Source organism: Calidris pugnax, unplaced genomic scaffold, assembly GCF_001431845.1.
Source record: "Calidris pugnax isolate Ruff unplaced genomic scaffold, ASM143184v1 scaffold232, whole genome shotgun sequence".
Classification (NCBI taxonomy): domain Eukaryota; kingdom Metazoa; phylum Chordata; class Aves; order Charadriiformes; family Scolopacidae; genus Calidris; species Calidris pugnax.
Genome location: NW_015090956.1, coordinates 573,317 through 592,765, shown reverse-complemented (window position 1 = coordinate 592,765; position 19,449 = coordinate 573,317). Strand labels below are relative to the sequence as shown.

The 19,449-nt window shown below is 40.8% G+C and overlaps 2 protein-coding genes across 4 annotated transcripts in view; one reads left to right on the top strand and one right to left on the bottom strand.

The window, feature by feature from the left end:
- The window catches only part of LIMS2 (LIM and senescent cell antigen-like domains 2), a 44,492-nt gene that overhangs the window by 20,060 nt on the left and 4,983 nt on the right, over window positions 1-19,449 (top strand). For 2 of the 3 annotated variants that reach the window (XM_014952128.1, XM_014952127.1), the window contains 7 exons: window positions 241-361; window positions 9,855-10,004; window positions 10,596-10,746; window positions 11,917-12,009; window positions 12,964-13,012; window positions 13,205-13,280; window positions 14,077-18,136. In XM_014952128.1, coding sequence (XP_014807614.1) covers window positions 241-361; window positions 9,855-10,004; window positions 10,596-10,746; window positions 11,917-12,009; window positions 12,964-13,012; window positions 13,205-13,280; window positions 14,077-14,224 — 788 coding nt within the window. In that variant the 3' untranslated portion in view covers window positions 14,225-18,136. Of the gene's footprint in view, window positions 1-240; window positions 362-9,854; window positions 10,005-10,595; window positions 10,747-11,916; window positions 12,010-12,963; window positions 13,013-13,204; window positions 13,281-14,076; window positions 18,137-18,531; window positions 18,536-19,449 lie in introns of those variants that run through there. The other variant, XR_001413180.1, reaches the window with a different exon arrangement.
- GPR17 (G protein-coupled receptor 17) lies at window positions 815-8,105 on the bottom strand. Its single transcript, XM_014952124.1, has 2 exons — window positions 7,768-8,105; window positions 815-3,576 (listed from the first exon to the last, which is right to left on the bottom strand). The coding sequence occupies exon 2, from the start codon at window positions 3,536-3,538 to the stop codon at window positions 2,504-2,506; it is 1,035 nt and encodes a 344-aa protein (XP_014807610.1). The 5' UTR covers window positions 3,539-3,576; window positions 7,768-8,105; the 3' UTR covers window positions 815-2,503.

The following is a 19,449-nucleotide window of genomic DNA, read 5'->3' as shown; positions in this document are numbered from 1 at the left end:
TCCCACCATTGCAGTGACAACCAGCCCTGAGCTGGGATTGTTGGGGTCATTTTAAGGGGTTGGAGCTCTGGAGGGAAACAAAGCACGATACCAGCAGTGCTTGTGGGAATAATTGTGGGGTTTTTCAAAATTAGACTGTAATAATTCTTGTGGAATTAAGTGGAAGGATTATGAAGGGCAGTAGACTTATGATAAGACCTTTTTCTGCGTGCATCTTGAGGTTTTGGTTTCCTTTTGCAGGTGAGTTCATTATTGGGCGTGTTATCAAGGCAATGAACAACAACTGGCACCCAGAATGTTTCCGCTGTGAGCTCTGTGATGTAACACTTGCTGACCTGGGTTTTGTGAAGAATGCTGGCAGGTAAGATAGAGTAGGAGCTCTGAAAGTTTAATCAGTGTGTTCTTGACACAGTAGTGAGAAGTTGAGAGTGGTCACTTATTTGTACACTGAGAGGTAAAGCTTGAAAAGGTAGAGAATACCCCGTTAGGAGATGCAAAATGGAATGAAGAATGGTGTTCTTCATCCAGTGAAACATGTAGAAAGCAGAAATTCAAATTTGAGTAGCTAGTGAATGGGTTATGGACAAGAAAGGGATTTTGGGCAAAAAGGCTCAATAGCAACTGAGAAAAAGGGATTATGTGATCTTGGGCAGGCTATATATCAGATAAACTGCTGAGCAGGAAATCAAGATATAGCAAAAGGCCAAGAGAATAACACGAAGATTACAGCAAAGCCTATAATGCAACATGTGATTCCCCTGGTCTTTGGAAATAATTCGTTTTATATACAGAAATATAAAAATGAGTCCTAAAGGTTGATTAATGCATTTAATTAAGAAGTAGGAAATAAAAACATGAAACTTGTACAAAAGCATACCAGGATAAGAAAATAGAACAATCTAGCAGTTAGCGGTGTTGTACGATTCATAGTTAATTTCAGGCTTTCATATGTCTTGAGCAAAGCCTAGTAGTTTCCTAGAGTTTATATTACAGTCACTAACTAAATGGTGAAGAAGGGAAGGAAATGTTATATACTTGTACCCCGCCCAGCAGGGAGTCCTCTCAGCTCCTTCTTCTCTTCCATCCTGCATGCAACTTCTGTGCCTTAGTTTTTGGAGCTGGGCGTAGTTGACTTTCTTTTGACACCTAAGGTTGTTAGGAAGGGCTGTTGTGATAGCACCTAGGGTCGTTTGGGATAGCAGCTAGGATTAAAACAGTTCAAACACGAAAAAGTATGTTTGATTTCATAATTTTGGGGCCAAATTTAAAATGGTAAGGAGCTCATTCCCAAAAGTATAGGGAAGGGATATATGTGTGTATATATCTGTACATAAAAATTCTAATTCACCTGTCACGTGATTTCCTATAATATTTATCTCCATAGCATAGAAACAGTCTTCTAGTAAATATTATTGGAAAATCTTTTTCTTACTTCTCATTGTACTTGAGCTTCCCTGCCCGTCATTTCCAGACATATTCCACTGCATGCAACTTGTATCAGGGAGGATAGTTAAGATAAACCCTACTTTATCTGTAGCGAAGGAATAGTCTTGCTAGGTAAGTCACAAAATATAATTGTGAAGCACCTCAAAGATAAGAATCTCTTCCAGACAAAGTAGAGTTCACTTCTTCATGTGCTTACTTTTCTTCAGTTTTGCTGTTTGGATTCATATTTTTATGATTCGGTATGTTGTAAAGGTGAATGCTGTGTTCCTGAACAGCCCTTTTCCCTTCTTTAGTTTGAGGGCTATCAGGATATCTGATGTTTTGCAGGGACCTGCATGAAAGAGGCAGTGTAGTAAATGTTGTCCAGCCTCTGTCTGCAGCTTTGGGACAATGGCAGAGGGCAGATAGAAAAGATAGCATGAAGTCTAGTGCTCATCTCCAGCTCTGAATACTGGGAATAAGTAAAAAAAGTTGTGAGTCGTATCTCAATTCCAGTCCAGATTGGGTGCATTGCAGTATTTTGGTCTTTTTTTCTTGCCACCATTTAGTATCAATTTTCTGTCTACTATGTATAAACCCTTTGGATTCAGAGACTTGAAGAAGATGTGCAAGCATGCTGTCTTTTCACCAGGCAGGTCTGTCTGAGGGGTGAACCTCGACCTCTGGCACAATATAAAATTTTAAAGTAGGCTGTATGCATTGTGCAGAGGAAGAGTTATTACAGAATGCTTTGGGAATTAAATTTGGGAATTAAAACCAAACAAAGGAGTCATCTGTTTAATAGTCTCTTTGTTCCCTTCCCAATTCCTTAGTGTTCAGCCCTCAGTTTCACATCTTGGAAATGAGTAGAACTGTACTTCTGTTCGCAGTTTCAGTCAGACAAGAACATGTGATCTCTGTTGTCAGAGGAGTTCTTGCTAATTACATAAAAACAACAGAACTTCCCTCCTCGGGATGAGTTGGACTCTGGGTGAACTGTCTCGCTGCATATTGACGCTCTCGGCTGATTTTGGTGGAATAGAGCATTCTTAAGTCAAAGCGGTGACAAGAGTCATGTTCACAGTTCAGATTTAGCACTTAGTGAGCTTTCATTTGTCTTACCCTCGTATGTTTGAGGCAGCATTACAGTCTTTTTAACACAAAACAGATTGCACAAAGCCTCACGGAATTTCTCAGCTACAAAAAAATACATGACTGGGTCAAAGGCACCGTTTAAACTGGTGAGGCAGGAAGTGATGCGGTTACTGAGGGCTAGAATCCGCTGTGTCTCACAGGAGGTTTTGGTCCCGTTGTAGTGGAGGATATAAATGTAGCGATTGACGTGATAAGGTACGAAGCAAATCAGAAAGATCATCAGGACCATGATGATCATTTTGATAGCTTTTTCCTTCAGGTGTTTCTCGACTCTGTTCCCACTCTTCAGGCTTCGGATGATTAATAAGTAGCAAGTCACTGTGGTAACGAATGGGAAGGTGAATGCCACCGCTAAGGACACAAGGGCATGACGTGAGGCCTTTTCTCTGTAGAGCTGCAGGCAGACGGTTGTGTTTTTCATCTGGACAGTCTGCACGCTGAGCAGCAGAGGTGCCATCGCAACCCCCACTATAACCCACAGAAAGGCACACGCCAAGTGGGCGTAAAGGGACCTGCGGAGCTTGATGGACTTCACAGGGTGCACAATGGCCAGGAAACGGTCAACGCTGATGCACATGAGGAAGTAGATACTGGCATACATGTTGAGGTAAAAAAGGAAACCAGTGAGTCTGCATGGGATCTCACCAAACGGCCAGTGATTACCAGAAAAATGGTACACCAGCCGGGTGGGAAGTACCAGCACGAAGGACAGGTCGGCCACAGCAAGATGCATCAGGAAAACGTTGGCGGGTGTGCCTGACTTTTGGTCCCGGATGAAGAGCCAAAGAGCCAGGGCATTGCCAACAAAAGCCAGGATGAAGTCCAGGAAGTAGAAAGTGGCAAAAAGGATGTTCTCGAGGTGCGTCTCTTTGCCACACTGCTCTGAAGTTTCGAAAGAGAAATTTGACTGACTTGAGCAATTCAAGAGTAGGCTTGAGGGATCTGCTGGGCCACGCATTTTTTCACCACAGTTTTGAAGAAAAAACACCGGGAAACCTGAAAGAATTGAGACAGTATATTACAAAAGAGCTTGGTTTTGTAAAGAAAGAAAACACAAAAACCCACCCCAAAAACCACACATGGAAATCAGTGATGTTTCCTGTTTGCTAATATTGGCATTTAATACGGCAGGTCAGTCTGAGTTCAAACCCTTATATTAAAATTCTGAATACCACCTGCGTGGCTGGATTTTCCAGACCATTAAATCCTGTTGAAGGAACCACTATAAAGTGCTGGGCAGCCAATTGTGAGCTTGTCTCCAACCTGTGCCGAAATCAGTTGAATAACAGAGCAGTGAAATGCTTGTGTGTCTGGTTAATGGAAGAGTGAAAGTGGGTTCTGTAAGTCTAGCTAGAAAGTGTTTGCTATATTTAATTTGAAAGCCTGACTGAGGACTGAAGAGCTCCTGATGAGCCAGCTTTTTTGAGCACAGGTATCTGTTGTAAGGTGACACAGCTTAGAACACCTGTCGTGTTCCTAAAAGAGGTGGAAGACAGGTCAGGTATTGCTGTTATTAAAAAAATCCACATGGTTGATGAAAATTTTTAAGAATCATTTAGTCTGAAGTCCTATATTTAATGCAAATGCCTTAAATATTGTTTAAATTCCAATATAGGAAGTTCCTAGGTCCAGTATAGGAAGAAACTCTTCAAATGGGTAGCAGCATCTCATTTGAACATGAACTGACTCAGAAAAGATTATTAGTAATGTCCACACTGTCGGTTACTTGTCAAAGTGTCATCCTTTCCTGCTGCTTTCTTCTCCCAGTATAACTCTCTCTCCTCCGCCCTCAAAAGCCTAAAATCCACTGTAGCTTATACAGGGCCTTATCCAAGTAGCAGCTTAGGAAAAATGAGCTTAGCTTTGCCCGTCTGTCTGTTGTCTGCAGGGTCCTGAAAAGCATCAACGACAAGTGATAAAATTGTCTGGAGCCAGGGCTTTTTATGCATTTCTCATCTGTGGGTATTAGGTGGTAGGGAAATGCAGACAGGCTGAGTTTCCAGCATTGTCTCTGCTTTTGGGATTCTTCAGAAGTGTTGGAGTTGTGCTTGCCATTGCTTTTGGTACTGTTGGACTGTTTCTCCATAATATTCAATACATCTTTAAATATATCCATTTTTCCCTAATGAGATTAAAGTTTTAAGATGGTTGCTGACATAGCTAGACAAAATCCGTAGTCTCGAGCAGAAGCTATGCTATATGCTGAAATCATACCTCCTTGGTTGTTCCAAGGCATTAAGCAATGCATCCAGCTTCCCAGCAGAACTGATTACTCAGATGTCTAAAAATATTGGTGGCTAATCGAGAAACTGAAATGGAATTAAGAATGCACCAATATATTGGAAAACGTAATCAAAATTCCAAGGTAATTACCATCTTTTGTTTGCTGCTGTCCCTTTCAGGTGGGCAGAAAGCTAAAATGGCTAGAGATTAATATGCTGGACCACTTCTTTTTTAGTTCACAGTTGAAGAGACAAAAGTCAACAGAAGGGAGACTGAATGACATTCAGGAACTGAAATTTCTTGATATGGCCACAGAGGGGCTGCCTTACTCCGTGCATTGCCTTGATACCCTGCATGTTTATGGCATAAAATGCTCTAGGTTTGAGTGTAGGGCTACTCACTGCCTCCTGCCAGCTGCTTCTCTGTAGTCCTAGAGATGGCAACAAATTATTAATGTGGAAGTTTATGTGCAAGGAAGACTATACTGCCCTTTTTTTACAAGGGGCATTTTACCTATAAAAATACATGTGAAATCTTGCTTTCATGTACAAAAGGAAAATTCCCTGTTGCAGTTTTCCATGTGAATTTCCTGAGCTTGCAGAGGAGCCTGCAACTTCTTTTTCTAGTGTTTATTTGTCCCTTGCAGAGTAAAACCTGCAAGTATTTTTGAACACAAGATAAGTTTAATATTAGTTTAAATATGTATTTTTCTATTGTATACCCAAGGAGAAATGTGATGAGACCATGCCTTTTTACCAGCTGTTAATCTACTATGGTACCTATCACCTGATGTTCTGGCTGTGCAGCTTGTTTTGTGTCAGGCACAATTTTTAAATATGCTTTTCAGCTGTGAAAAATGTAATCAGGTGATCTTTGTAAACACATGTGTCAGTGGTCAGGTGGTCTGATGGCTAAGCATTTACAGCTTGCAACACCACTGAGAAAGCAGTAAATGCTGGCTTGGACCAGTTGAAAAGGCAGAAGCAAGCGTTCTCTAAGGGAACAGAAAGGGATGTCTCTTGTCTTAATGATAATGATTTAAATCAGTTCAGGAAGTGAAGCAGTAAGCAGAATTTTTCCCTGTTTATAAGCTAAATACTAGGGATTTAGCAGCATGATACATGGAACTGATTCTGTTTGAGCTGATTTCCTAAGGAGGATCTTTGGGATTCAGATTCAGCTGAGTGTCAGTGCCAGACTTGAAATAGCCAAGACTTAGAAGTCAAGAGCTTTTTCTTCACTGGTTGCAGCACTGAGTCTGCCATTGACTTCTGTCTGGACCTGCTTTCACTGCAAAATACTGTGGGGTGGAGCAGGAAAGGGAATGTCAGAGCTATCTCGAAGCCCAGGATGTCAGTGTCGGGAAGGGAGAGGCTTAGGACTACTGATAAAATTGAAATAGATTCAGTCTTTTCAAATGAGTGCCTTCATAGGAGAGCTGCTGTTACCTAATTTATTTTTTAAAGCAAGGTGAAGGGAGGTATTTTTCATTGCCTGGTCAGAAATCGTAGAAAAGGGAAGTGAGCCTCTTTCTAATTTTGCTAAAGTTTTAAATTAGAAGGGAATTTGAATAACTTTTTTTTTTTTTCAATTCTTTGTGTTGACAAGATAATTGTGGTATAGCACTTGTGTAGGTTAGCAAAAAAGCTGATGTCGATAGAATTAATTGTTGAGCTTAATTTTAGAATTCATATGTTTACAACAAAATGGTATAACTTTATAAAAGTAATAGTTCTTTGACAATGTGGAAAGCCCTTTGCTGTTATTTACAGTTCCACTTCTATTTTGCCTGGTTTTACCCTATCAATTTTAAATATATTTAACTTTATTTTTTCTTTCTGTTTGGATTGTTGTGCTTACAAAAACCCACTGAAAGCTTGTTGTACTAGTCTGTATGAATGCTAAGAGCAAATTAGAAACCTTCCCAAGTGACCTAGAATGTGCAGTTTGTGCTAAGCTATGCGGTGCAAGAGGCCTTGACTTCACACACAGAAAACTCCTTTAGGAGTCTGGCTCATTGTCCAATAATTTCCGCTTGGATTGCGCTCTTGGTGTTGTGCGAATATTTAGTGATTTACGTATTGCTAAACAGAGCACTATTCTGGAATGAGCTATTAGTCCAGGCCTCCCAGGGCTGAGCTGTAATGGGGATGTCACTGCTCATTTAAAATGCACACACATGAACCATATTTTATGCCCCGTTTCTCCTCTGCTCAGAAACAAGCAAGATAACAAGCCACAAGGCTGTCCGTATAGGCGTAACTTGATTACTCTTTTAGCAGATGTTCTATTTATCATTAATGAAATAATTAATAAGCATAAGAAATATTTAGCTCATAGTAAGTCAGTTACCTGGCTAGTTTGGAGCTTTTGTTCTAACACCCACTGCAGATAAATTTGAACTATATGTTAGGGTTTGTAGTGAATATCAGAAATTCCTGGTCTTGCTCTCAGCTGGAGCAGTCTCTGGTTTCACAGAATCACAGACTAAAATGGGGTTTTTATGATTATGGTTGTAGCGCCTTGTCAGATGGGAGTGTTTCCTATCTTTCGCTGAAAGTGCTCTTGATTAGCAATAATCCACTTCTGACTGAAATTATTCTCCTGAAAGTCACCCCCTGCTGAGCCTCCCACCCTTCAGCTGAAGTACTTGTTTCTTGTGAGCATCGAAGAAGTGTCAGAGTGCACTGGACACACTGTACAACTGGCAGTTTTCCTGGAACAAATGGATGTACATTAAGTACAGCAATTTAAAAACTTCTATATTTTTGAGGAGTGATGTGAAGAAGAGAGAGGAAATTAGTCTTTGAAGTTGAAAAAATGTTGCTGTTTCTTAGTTTCAAACATTTCCATTATATTCATCTGCCCCTGTATGTGCGTCTTTCCACCTCACTGACACCAGCTCAAACTAATGCCATGAGGAAAGCTCCTTCATTATTCTGCTAACAGAAGTTTGTCTCTTACCTTTTTATATGCAGTCCTGTGGGTGGAGTATAGGGTCCTTTTTGGGAAAATCTCAAGGAACTCCTTTTGATGACAGGAAAACCAAATAGAAGCAGCAATGGTGAAAACAAGAAGATGATCCAGAAAGAGCACAGAGTTGCAGAGTTGCTGAGGGTGGCGAGGGGAGCCCCTCTATATAGTGTCCTTCTAGCTCTGATAGTGCATTATCAGCTCAGTCACACAACAGAGCAGGGGAGAGGACACCCCAGCACTGAAGAGCAGTCTTCATCCCAGCTGAGCTTTTGGCACTGGGGTTGCTGCTGCTGTTATAGATATGAATATACTGTATGAATATTCCAGTGTTCATGGTGCTTACTGAAGGCTGCTACTGAACTCTCAGCCGTGAACACAGTCCCCTTTGGAGTCCCCTGATTATTTTAGGAGGGTGGAGAGAAGCATTGTTTGGGGGAAGTCTGGTATTAATAGGCACAACAGGACATTTCAGAATGGGATAATTCCATAATGGTGGGAGTGGGGAGGGGAAGAAGGAGAGGGGCGGCTGCTATGGTAACAGCTTAGCCTGTCCAACACTTCCCTTTGCTTGCAATAGAGGAGGGTCTATGGGATGGCAGAGAGAGTTTGTGAGTGGGGAGGGGATGATAATGGTTTATCAGTGCAAATGGCTGAAGGCATCTTATTCAGCTGAATGAGAGGGGTCTCTTTCAGGACACTTGCTTCGGGGTCCCTATGTCCTGCCCCGTATAATTACTCTGCATTTGACAGTGCCGAATAAAATTGATGCCTTTATGCTGAGATGAGCACAGCTGCATGTTTCCTTATAATGGGGTGCTGTCTGCTTTTTCTGGACTCCGTCTGGGCAGACAGTAGTTCCAGCCCTGGAGAGAGACACTTGCTGACAGGAGGACTCAGATTTGGAGAGAATAATAATGATACTTAGCACTTAGACAGGCGCCTGCCAGCTGAGGGTCATAAATGTTTGAGGTCTCACAACAACATCTGTGTTGTATTCTTATCCCCATTTTACAGATCTAAGGGTAAGTGATTCATCGCAGCAGAATTTTGGAGGGGGCCCTGCAAAGAACCCACTACTTCAGCCATAAATCTACCCTTTCCATTTGAACTTTTCCTTTTGTCTGGTGTCTTTTGAGAATGACCTGTAAATCTCAGCGAGCATTTCACATAGTGATATAGTAGAAGGAATTAAACAGGCTTGTCTGTTTTGTGACAAAGAAACCCACAGAAATAGTTTCTTTGTCATTTTTGTTTTATCATAAATTCTTCCAGCCTACAGCATTGCAGCTCTGGAGGGTTAGGTAACAGGCGAGTAAACTGAACAGCTTCTCAGAGCTCTTAAATATTGGGATAAAACTGGTGGATTCCATCAGCCTTTACAGAAGTTTTTTATGCCTTTGCCCAGGCTTTTCTCCCAGAAATTTGGCTTATCTTCCTGTTCAGAACTGTACTTGTAATATGTTCTAGAATATGTGATAGGAAAACAGTTACGTTTATTGCATAAAATTACATGATTCTTTATTTTCTTTAACTTGGGACTAAGCTTTGTAGGCAAAAGAGCTAGTATTCAATGATCTCTTGTTTGTCCTAGCTATTGAAGACTAAGGAATCCAGCCACAGTAAAGGCATTCAAGCAATTTGGTTTAATATTTTTTGTTCTCTCTCCTCAACTCCCTCCCAGTACTGTAGTACCTCTGTTATGACTGGATCCCATAATTAGTAATAGAGAGAGCATGTTGCCACCTTCCCTTGCCCACCTCTCAAAAAGGATCTAGAAGAACTGGTGAGGATACCTAGAAGAATGACAGGGCAGTATCCCTGATGGGATAGAAATCAGTCAATGTTGGAGAAGTATTTGAAGAAAATACTCCCTTAGTCACTCTGTGACTGCTCTTTCCACATGTTATTTTGTGTGCAACTAATGTGAAAGGCAGGATACTAAACTAAATTGTGTTTAGGCTGACCTCAGAAGATGCTGCTTCTGTTACATAAAGTACATCCTGCAGCATGCTCTGTATGTTGTTTTAGGAGAAAGAATTTCTTAATGTTTTCTTTTCTTTACTTTGTTCAACCAGGCATCTTTGCAGGCCATGCCATAACCGTGAAAAAGCTAAAGGGCTGGGCAAGTACATCTGTCAGAAGTGCCACTTGATAATTGATGAGCAGCCTCTGATGTTTAGGAATGATTCCTACCATCCGGATCACTTCAACTGCACCCACTGTGGGTATGTTCTCATATTCTGAACTCTGACAACGGAGGAGAGAGCCAAGCAGTACAGTCAGCAGTGCAGTCCTTTCCAAGGCCTCAACTTTGCTGCCTTCACGTTACTGAAGAAACAACAATTGTGTGAGGACAAATTGAAAGAAATTGTGAAATTTTAGTTTTATTCTGCCTAAACTTGAATGACTTTATTTCTATCCTAAAAATGAATGACACTAGTTTATGCTGAAAAGAAAAATAATTCATTGGTATGAACTTACCTGAAAAGAAGGCTATGTGCAGATTACAATAATAGTGTTGTCCAAAGACAGCTGTTGCCAGGCTATTCAGAATAGTTTCACTTTGCATTCCTGGTTAGAAAAAAAGGATGACTTTGTGAGCTGTGTCAGTCCTCTGGCACAGTCTGTTACCCTGCTGATACCTGTCTGAGCAGAGTTACCATGAAGGCAGTATAACTGGAGCACAGTATTGCCCTAGAATGGGTAACGGTGCTGAAGAATAAAGTATGTTAACTGTCACGCTTAATCTTCCAAAACTTCATCTTGGGCATTAAAGAGTGGGTGTTCTTACTTGAGGAATGTATTTGTGTTTTCAGGAAGGAGCTGACAGCTGAGGCCCGGGAACTGAAGGGGGAACTTTATTGCCTGCCCTGCCACGACAAGATGGGGATCCCCATCTGTGGAGCCTGCCGCAGGCCCATCGAGGGACGAGTGGTCAATGCTCTGGGAAAGCAATGGCATGTTGAGGTGAGGCCTCTCTGAATCTGAAACTTCCTTCGGGAGATGTTTTGGAAGAGAACTAGTGCTGGTTGGAAGCTGTAGACATTTACATGTTATGTAATACGTGAATTCAGGCAAAAAAACTTATGTTTCGGATTGTCTTCATCTTATGTGAGTGATGAGTACAGCAGGGTCATCAGGGTTGCCTAAGAAAGCTGTGCTTTCACAACAGTAGTAACCTTCATTTTAAAATGCCTAAGTTGTATTGTAAAGGTTCTTGCAGAATATGGTTCACTGAACAACATTTACTTATAAATTACATACTTGGTCTGATGTACTTAGATACATCCTGTCCAACCCCAGTTAATAGGTTCGTAACAGCATTAGAGTTTGTAATGCAGGCAGAGCCAGTGCAATTCTTGCTTTTTAAGCCTTTTTAGCTCATTGTTTCTATAACTCTCAGCTGAGTCATCACAGCTTGCTCTGAAGTTTTTCAGTGATTGATGTTTTTAGTGATTTAAGCCTCCTAGGGCTTGAACTGGGGGAAATTACGCTGCTCATTTGAAATGCATTCCTACCAACTGTGTTTTATGTTCCTGTTTCTCTTCTCTGAAACAAGCAAGATCATAGCCTGCAAGTCTGCCAGTACAGACACAAGATGATCTCCCTTTCAGCAGGTCTTCTACCCATCTTTAATACAATTCTTAACTACCGTAGCAGACTAAATATTTCCTCTTTTATTTCTGTAAAGATTTTCCTGTCCCAATTTTGTTGAAGCCTTAATAGGTAACAGTTTTATACTGAAAGATGGGAGGTTTAGATGAGATACTAGAAAGAAACTTTTTTGCTGTGAGGGTGGTGAGACCCTGGCCCAGGTTGCCCAGAGAAGTTGTGGATGCCCCATCCCTGGAGGGGTTCAAGACCAGGTTGGAGGGGGCTTGGAGCAACCTGGTCTGGTGGGAGGTGTCCCTGCCCAGGGCAGGGGGGTTGGAACTTGACGATCTCGAAGGTCCCTTCCAACCTAAACCATCCTATGATTAAATGTCTCGTATTGAGCCATGATTGGTATCCATGCAAATGGTTTTCCCTGGTGATGGAAAAGTTGCTTTGCCTGCCACCAAATGCCTTTTTTTTTGTTTGTTTCTGGAAAAGTTGCTTTGCCTGCCACCAAATGCATTTTTTTTTTCTGTTTTACAGCATTTTGTTTGTGCCAAATGTGAGAAACCATTCTTGGGACACCGGCACTATGAGAAAAAAGGACTGGCTTATTGTGAAACTCACTATAACCAGGTAAATTCTGCCATCTATACTGTAAGTGATTGCGCTGACTGGCAAATGCTCTTTTGTATTTTACATATGCAATGCTATGCAGTTTTTGCATAATCTGAATTTGTAGAGGTGATGCAATGTTAAGAAGTTAGTGAGATTAAACAGAAAAATAGTTTTTCTTGGTAGATGTGAAAAGTGATGCTGAGAACAAAATAGAAATGTCTTTGGGATATTGTTTAAAATAGTTTTTCTTGGTAGATGTGAAAAGTCATGCTGAAAACAAAATAGAAATGTCTTCGGGATATTGACTTTCCTTTGTGCCATTGACAGAAAACAACACTGACTATGAGTTGTGACTAAAATCCCTGTAATTCTGCTCTGAAACTATTTGTGTGGATTTCTTTGATAATTACTTGCTTCATGGGCCTAAGATAAATGTTGTGCTGTCTAGAGCATAAGAAAAGTATCTTTCAAAAGCCAACCCAAACCTATTTTTTCTGTATGACTTTACTGAACAGCTATGAGTTTGGTATTTTCTTCTGTCAGATAAAATAGTCTCTTTCTCTCATAAGAACTAAGTGTTACTGTTTTGAAAGTAGCTTTAGGTTTCATTTTGATGTTTATAGTTAAGCACCAGGAGATGTTTGCCTACATTAAGCATCATACTCTACCGATCCTCTTTTCTCCAAATTGCTGTGTGTAGAGGACTTTAAGATCACATAACAGCAGTAAAGTGTGAGGCATCAACAAAAATGGTTTTGTAGAATTTAGCGGTATGAGATCCAAAGGAACATAGACTATTTGGCAAGTGTATGAGAAGTTATTCAGAAGATTTAAATTGGTATATTTGGGGGCTACTGCAATGGCTGGGAATTCTTTGAGTGCTAGGATTTAATGTTCACACCAGCTGTGTAATTTGGGGAGCATGAGCAGGCAGTAACATGAGTTCTTGTTCTGATTTCTTTTGCTGTGCAGCTCTTTGGAGATGTCTGCTACAACTGCAGCCACGTGATAGAGGGAGATGGTAAGATTTGTTCTCTCCTTGTTTTGGGTTGCTGTCCTTGTTCCATTTGTTAGTGCAGCTGTTGCAGTCACACAGTTGCAAGGCACCAGTGTTTCTTTTCACATCTGGCCTCATTTGAATTTGGATACAAATCTGAATTCAAATTCAAACAATCCGGCAGTTTCCTCTTATTTTGTACTTTTGCTTTTGCAGTGGTATCGGCTCTTAACAAGGCCTGGTGTGTGAATTGCTTCTCCTGCTCCACCTGCAACATCAAGCTTACACTGAAGTAAGTCAGTGTTTCTGTTTTGGACCATATGAGACATTTGTCCCTAAGGCAGGGTATCAGCTTCAGGGACCCATGAGCCAGTGCCACAAGAAACCTTTTCTCTGTGGGAGCAGGTGCTTATAATTCCACTGATTTCAAAGCTAAAAGGGAGCTGGGATTCAGCATCTTCTCTAATTTATTTTCCTTCACTAATCAATTCTGTAAGAAGGTTGGGTAAGAGGGGAACTCATTCAGCAGTACAGACTGAAGGCTCTAAACTTCGAGTAACTGCCTGTCCTGAAATACCTGTCTCCTTAGTCTGGATGCTTCCTTCAATGACAGTATTTGTAATTGCATAGATTATTTTGAAAGAAAATGTTACCTAGTTACCTCAAATATCTAGAAGAGGGACAGAAGACAAAGCAATCTTACATGTTTCCTTTCTCAGGTTCAAACACTTGGCCTACTATGGTGGGTCAGCCCCACTGGCCTTGTATATGAAGGAGTTCTAATTCACCACTACGAGGACCTTTGAAGTGACACTTCCATTCTAAGATAACGACATTATTATTCTAGAGTGTTACATACAAATATATAGCAAAATCTTACTCCTTTTTTACTTGGCAATACTAAAGGCCCTATTTCCCTGAGAAGAACCCAATCTCTGTACTTACATGACCAGGCGAGGAAGTGAGTTGTTTTATACCTGCAGTAGAACACAAAACCCAATATTTACATAGAGGCACGGAGACCTCGTTTAGTGAAACGTGTAGTTTGCAAATACCATTTTAATAGCCTGCTATTTTTTGTGTTAAAGGAATAAATTTGTGGAGTTCGACATGAAGCCTGTGTGCAAGAAGTGCTATGAGAAATTCCCTCTGGAGCTGAAGAAACGCTTGAAGAAGTTGTCAGAGCTGGCATCCAAGAAGGCACATCCCAAAGCTCTGGATTTAAACTCTGCTTAAACAGGTCTGTCAGTCTATGGACTGCACTCTCACAGTCATAAGCTGCTGCTCACAGCAGCTGTTGATTACAGAGGCAATTAGTAAGGACAAGTGAAACCAAAGATAAGTAGTGCCTTCCCCTGCTTCTGGTAGTGTAGCTTGCATCTTGACTATCCCTTCTCTCAAGCCATTTTCTATTAACACTGGCAGAAAGAGGAATACCATTTCTGCTTGAGCAGTTTACAGGCTGGTTATTAATTTGCTAATAAGAACTTATTCTGCCTTTGTGAGTTTGTACACAGTCTTTTCTTCCTCAATCGAACTGTAGTTCTCTCTCCATTCCTTTATACCTTAAGGAATTTGGAAACAGTGGTTGATTGTAGGGGTGGAAGAAACGTGTGGTTTTCTCTTTTTCAGTTAAAGTATAAAAATTTCTCTTCTTACCCTGGGTGAAGACAGTTTTCATTTTTTTTAATATGTAGACAAATATTCTGAAAGCTGTCACTCTTTGCTACAAGCAAAATCTTCTGGTCTTTCTCCAGATTCCTATTGAGCAAATACAGATGCTGTACAATCCTGGTTTGCAGGTTTACTGGGAACTTCCAGGAACCAATAGTTATGGCATCTGCACTGCCCGATTGTCTGGCTTAGGTCCATTGTTAAGCCAGCTGAAAAAGCTTGCTTTCCTGCTTGTTCAGTGCTAAGGAGATTTCAGTTGTCAAGGCCAGGTCAGCCTCTTCAGAATAGTTAGGCTCTTCTTAAGGAGGAGACAGCGATGGGGAACAAAAGTATTTTGTTTGAAACTGATACTATAATTATTTTCTCATTTTGTTCTCTGCTACTACATGGCTACTAGAGCTTCTAGTGGCCAACACAAGAGTGTGTCCTATCCACTGACATAACTGACATTCCTTGAGGCAATGTGGCTGGAGCCTTGTTTATTCTTTCGCACGATGAAATCAAATTGCTAATGTGATACCAACTTAAGTGCTTCAGTTTACCCATCCTGCTCACTTTATTTGAAAGATGAGTATACGTTTGTTGGTCACGCTCCAGAAAACCCAGTTACATGAAGCCATTTCTAATATTTACAGTTGGTAGCAAATGTGTTCTTATGCAGAAAAAACCCAGGAATTATTTTCCTTCAAGTTTTCACCCAAATAAGAGTTTCCCATCACCTTTCTTCTTAAGGCCTGAGTGTACTGAAAGAGAGGACCTCAGACGTGAATCTATATATCTTAAGCCTATAGTTCTGCTTTGTAGTTTTGCCTGTCGCTGGTGAAGTTTCACTGGTCCTACTGCCTCTGCTATCACAACTCAAGGTGCTGAGAAATTTACTGGTTTTGAACATTCTCAATATTTCTTTAGGGGTGGGCCATCAGCAGTGCTGTTCCTGAGTCCACCCATGTGTTGTGTAATCACAATGAGCTTCTGAGACCTCTGGAGGTGTCCCCCGTAGTTTCTTGTGCTGAACTAAGATGAGCAGCATGAAAGTCCCTTTCCATGAATAGCTGGGGACTGGGCCTGCCCTTTTTGCAAGGTAGACAGGACAAAATGCACTGGAAGACTGCTGTCCCTTGCATGATTTAAATGTGGCTAGTTTGGTAGGTCAAATGAGCACAGCAGTTGGGCCTAGGCACCACCCTGCAGCCCCAGGTGAATTAGCTGGCAAGAAGTTAAAGCTTCCTCACTTCTTGCATGTGTGAGCAGCAACTGGATTGGGGCTATAATCTACCTTAAACTTGTCCTCACTGCCATTACACTCTGCTCAGAATAGTTCTAAACAAGACAGTAGCTAAAGCATTGATAGCTGTTAACACGTGTGCTGTAGCTACTAACCATGAAACTGCAACAGGAATATTACAGCAGCGCTGGGAAATCCCAATTAACCATGTGCAGATAAGAATCCCATGTGCAAGAGCATCTTTTAGATACTGGCTTTGCTAATTCCGTTTCTGTCAGCTGCTTTGCTTTTTGTTGCCATAAATTACCATAAACTTTTAGCTGGGGTACACTGCATCCACTGTAACACTGAGGGGGGGCTAGGCCTTAATTTTAGCAGTAGAACTCTTCCTTCCTCTTCTGACCAATGTGCATTGGAGATTACAATAATAGAAGCTGGTTTTGTCACTGCTTTAGGAGAACACATGGCTAGTCACTGTTCTCTCACCAGCCTTTAAATGGCTTTTTAGTTAAGGGCACAAAGAGCAGCATGTCTTTTTGGCACAGTAGTATGTGGCCACTCCAAAGACTGGACTTGTAAGCCTGTTCTTTGGCATTTTTGTCACAGCAGAAACCACAAGAACTACTGATTGAGGTGCAAATCAGTATGTTATGCATTCTTCCCAGAATAAAGCATTCGGGTCTGTTCCTATAATCTCAGTCACAGGCCATGTCTAATGCTAAATCTGAGCAGCCGTGTATCTTCAGCCTCCTGGGAAGATTGTGGAGGAACCACAGCCACATAGCTACTGGTCAATATGGAAAGACTATGCAACTAGCAGGCAACAGGTAATGTTCTTTCAGTGGCCACTCTCAAGTTCAGCAATGGAAAATGCATGTATGTAGAGGTGAATGGAATTATTTTTGTACTGCAAGCAGAGATTTAGTGTGTGCTCTCACTTTGTCTCCTGATAGAAATTCAGTAGAGCTAGTAAACTTCAGTGTTCAAAGGACAGTTGATATCGTTCTCTTTGATAAGCTGTTCAGTTCCCTAGGATTTGGATTCTGTCCTTATCTTCCCAAAATTACTGGGGAAAAAAAAAATCATGATAGTGCCTGATCTCTATAACAGCGAAGGGTGATGTTCTTTTAGTATCTCTTAAATTATTAGTTTTTCACAACTATTTTTCTTATACTCCTGCTGCCCATAGCCTGCAATGTGCAGAGTTACAGTAGTGAATATTGCTGACATACCTTTTTATGGGACAGTGGATTTGAAGGAGAAGGAGAAAAAACTAGAAGTAGTTTAAATAAATGCATTTTCCTCTACTTCTTCGAGTCACTTTGGAAAAAAACCAAGTAGAATATAATGCAGACTTATGAATTCTCCTTAGTGTGTTGATAGGTTGACAGGTTGGTTGGTTGTTGGTATTTTTTAAAATGAAGTCAAGGTCTTTTTTCCATTGCTGTAAATAGACATGCTGGCCAAATTCATCCTAGGTATCACACCACTGGAGAGTATAAATTGATATCAAGGTTGAACTTGGCTCAGAAGTCTACACTTACTAAAACCTGTTGTCTCATTATATACATTTATAGTTTACGTTCATATTTATACATACTGAATTAAAATCACTAATATTCACTGACTACACTTGAAATGGTTTTTGCTTTTAGAAACCACACTATGTGAAGCTTGTTTGTATTCAAAGGGTATAGTTAATCACTTGCAATCTTTCTTTATGGCAACCTAACCTGCTCTCTAGGGTTTGCATCCTGGTCTTTATTTTTACAGCAGTCTGTGCAATGTAGGCAAATATTGTTCAACCTTCTGTACAGAGAGTTTCTAGGTGTCGTGTGTTTTGTGTTAGATGATGTGACTGACACTTTTTTTAAAAAGTGGTTGGATGGTGAAGGAATAGATTGGAGGTAAACATGTAATATATGTGGTTGTCCTAGTCTGTAAAGCACTATGAAGTGCTGAGGATGGTATAGAGTGAGTAAAAGAATTAGCAGCTACTTGCCTTGGTTCAGGCCTTGATGAGCAGTGTGGATTCTGCACCGTGTGGAGCTCTCATTTTATCACACGCTGCTTGTGCTGTCTAACCAAAACATGTGATTGTGGATTGAAATGTTGTAATACTGTACCTTTTTATGTTCCTGTAATAAAGTTAACTGTAATACATTTTACATCTTCACACAAAAAACAAATGTAAAAAAAGTTGTATATTGTGTAGTAAAAACAATAATAATTACACTTGCAATGCTGAACTGGAGAGCGTTACATGCTCTGAGGAACTCTGGGCATTGCCCAGATCTGATGCCCTGTCGTGTTGGATTTATGTTTTGGCTCTCAGCTGCTTCTATGGTGATGTGTTGGTTGAGGATGTATCATCATGATAAGGGGTATGATCCTTTTCAAGGCTGTGCTGTACAAATTGTGTATATGATGAGTAGATGGGATGTTATGGTCATTTACAGGCTGTAGTGGATGTTTGGTAGGTTTAGGTTCCATGGAACTAGAGCAAATATTCTATTTTCTTGTTAAAAAAGACATTGTGGTTGATTTTCTGCAGTGTTTATTTAAAAACCAGAAGCAATACAGTTTGGCTGCAAAATTGCTTTTTGTAGAGGTGAAGTGTTGAATGCTTCTCACTTATAGCCAGTTAGGTCAGAGATAGGATGACAAAACAAGTCAAAGTCATTAGTCTCAAACGTTTCCATTGCCAGCAATGGACATTACAGCAGGAATAGCTAATTGCATGCAAAAGGATCAACTATTCTGACAAGTGTGGCACTCATTGAGATGCACAAAGAGAGTGGGGCTCTTCCCTGCTACCCATGTACAAAATTCCCATTAGCATTGGAATTTCACACACACACATCTGAGGGAACAAGAGGACCATTGTGCATATGTTGGCAAACTGGAGAGATCTAGCAGAGCTGCTTTTCCAGCACTGCCAGATCGTGTCTCAAGGAACTTGGTGTAAATGCTTTAAGACATGTCCATGTTTCACTGTGAGCAAGGGAGGGCTCGTCATTGAGGAAGGAGAACACTTGTTCTCTGATGGGGTAAGCATGTAGGCTTACTGCCACCACACTGCATATATGCTTTACACACTCTGAGCACACTCTGGCTCCTATTAAGCATGTAGGCTTACTGCCACCACACTGCTTTACACACTCTGAGCACACTCCGGTACCTACTGGGTCAAAATTGTGTATTTACAAAGCTCTGAGAGATGAACAAATGCTGAAGCAAATTTTACCACTCCACGTGGCTGCTAAACAGGAAATAGAAAAGATCAGGAGAAATTAAAGCTATTATTCTTGTCTCATGAACGAATGTCTGCATAACTTCAAGCTGAGAACATTTTTATAGAGCAGAAAAGTCTCTTTCAACGGATGTCTGTTAGACTGAGTTCTTCAATTCTGATTTGCACTGAATAGCACATCTATAACTTGAAATAGGAGCAACAGACCCAAAATCCAGACTCATTTCAGAGCTTGTTTATCCTTGCTAGAAACTGCATAGTAGAAAGCAGTTGTTAGTTTCTAATTGCATTATAAAATGTGGAAGAAAG

Coding starts and splice junctions, on each gene's coding strand:
- GPR17 (XM_014952124.1), bottom strand. CDS start 3,538: ATGCGTGGCCCAGCAGATCCCTCAAGCCTACTCTTGAATTGCTCAAGT.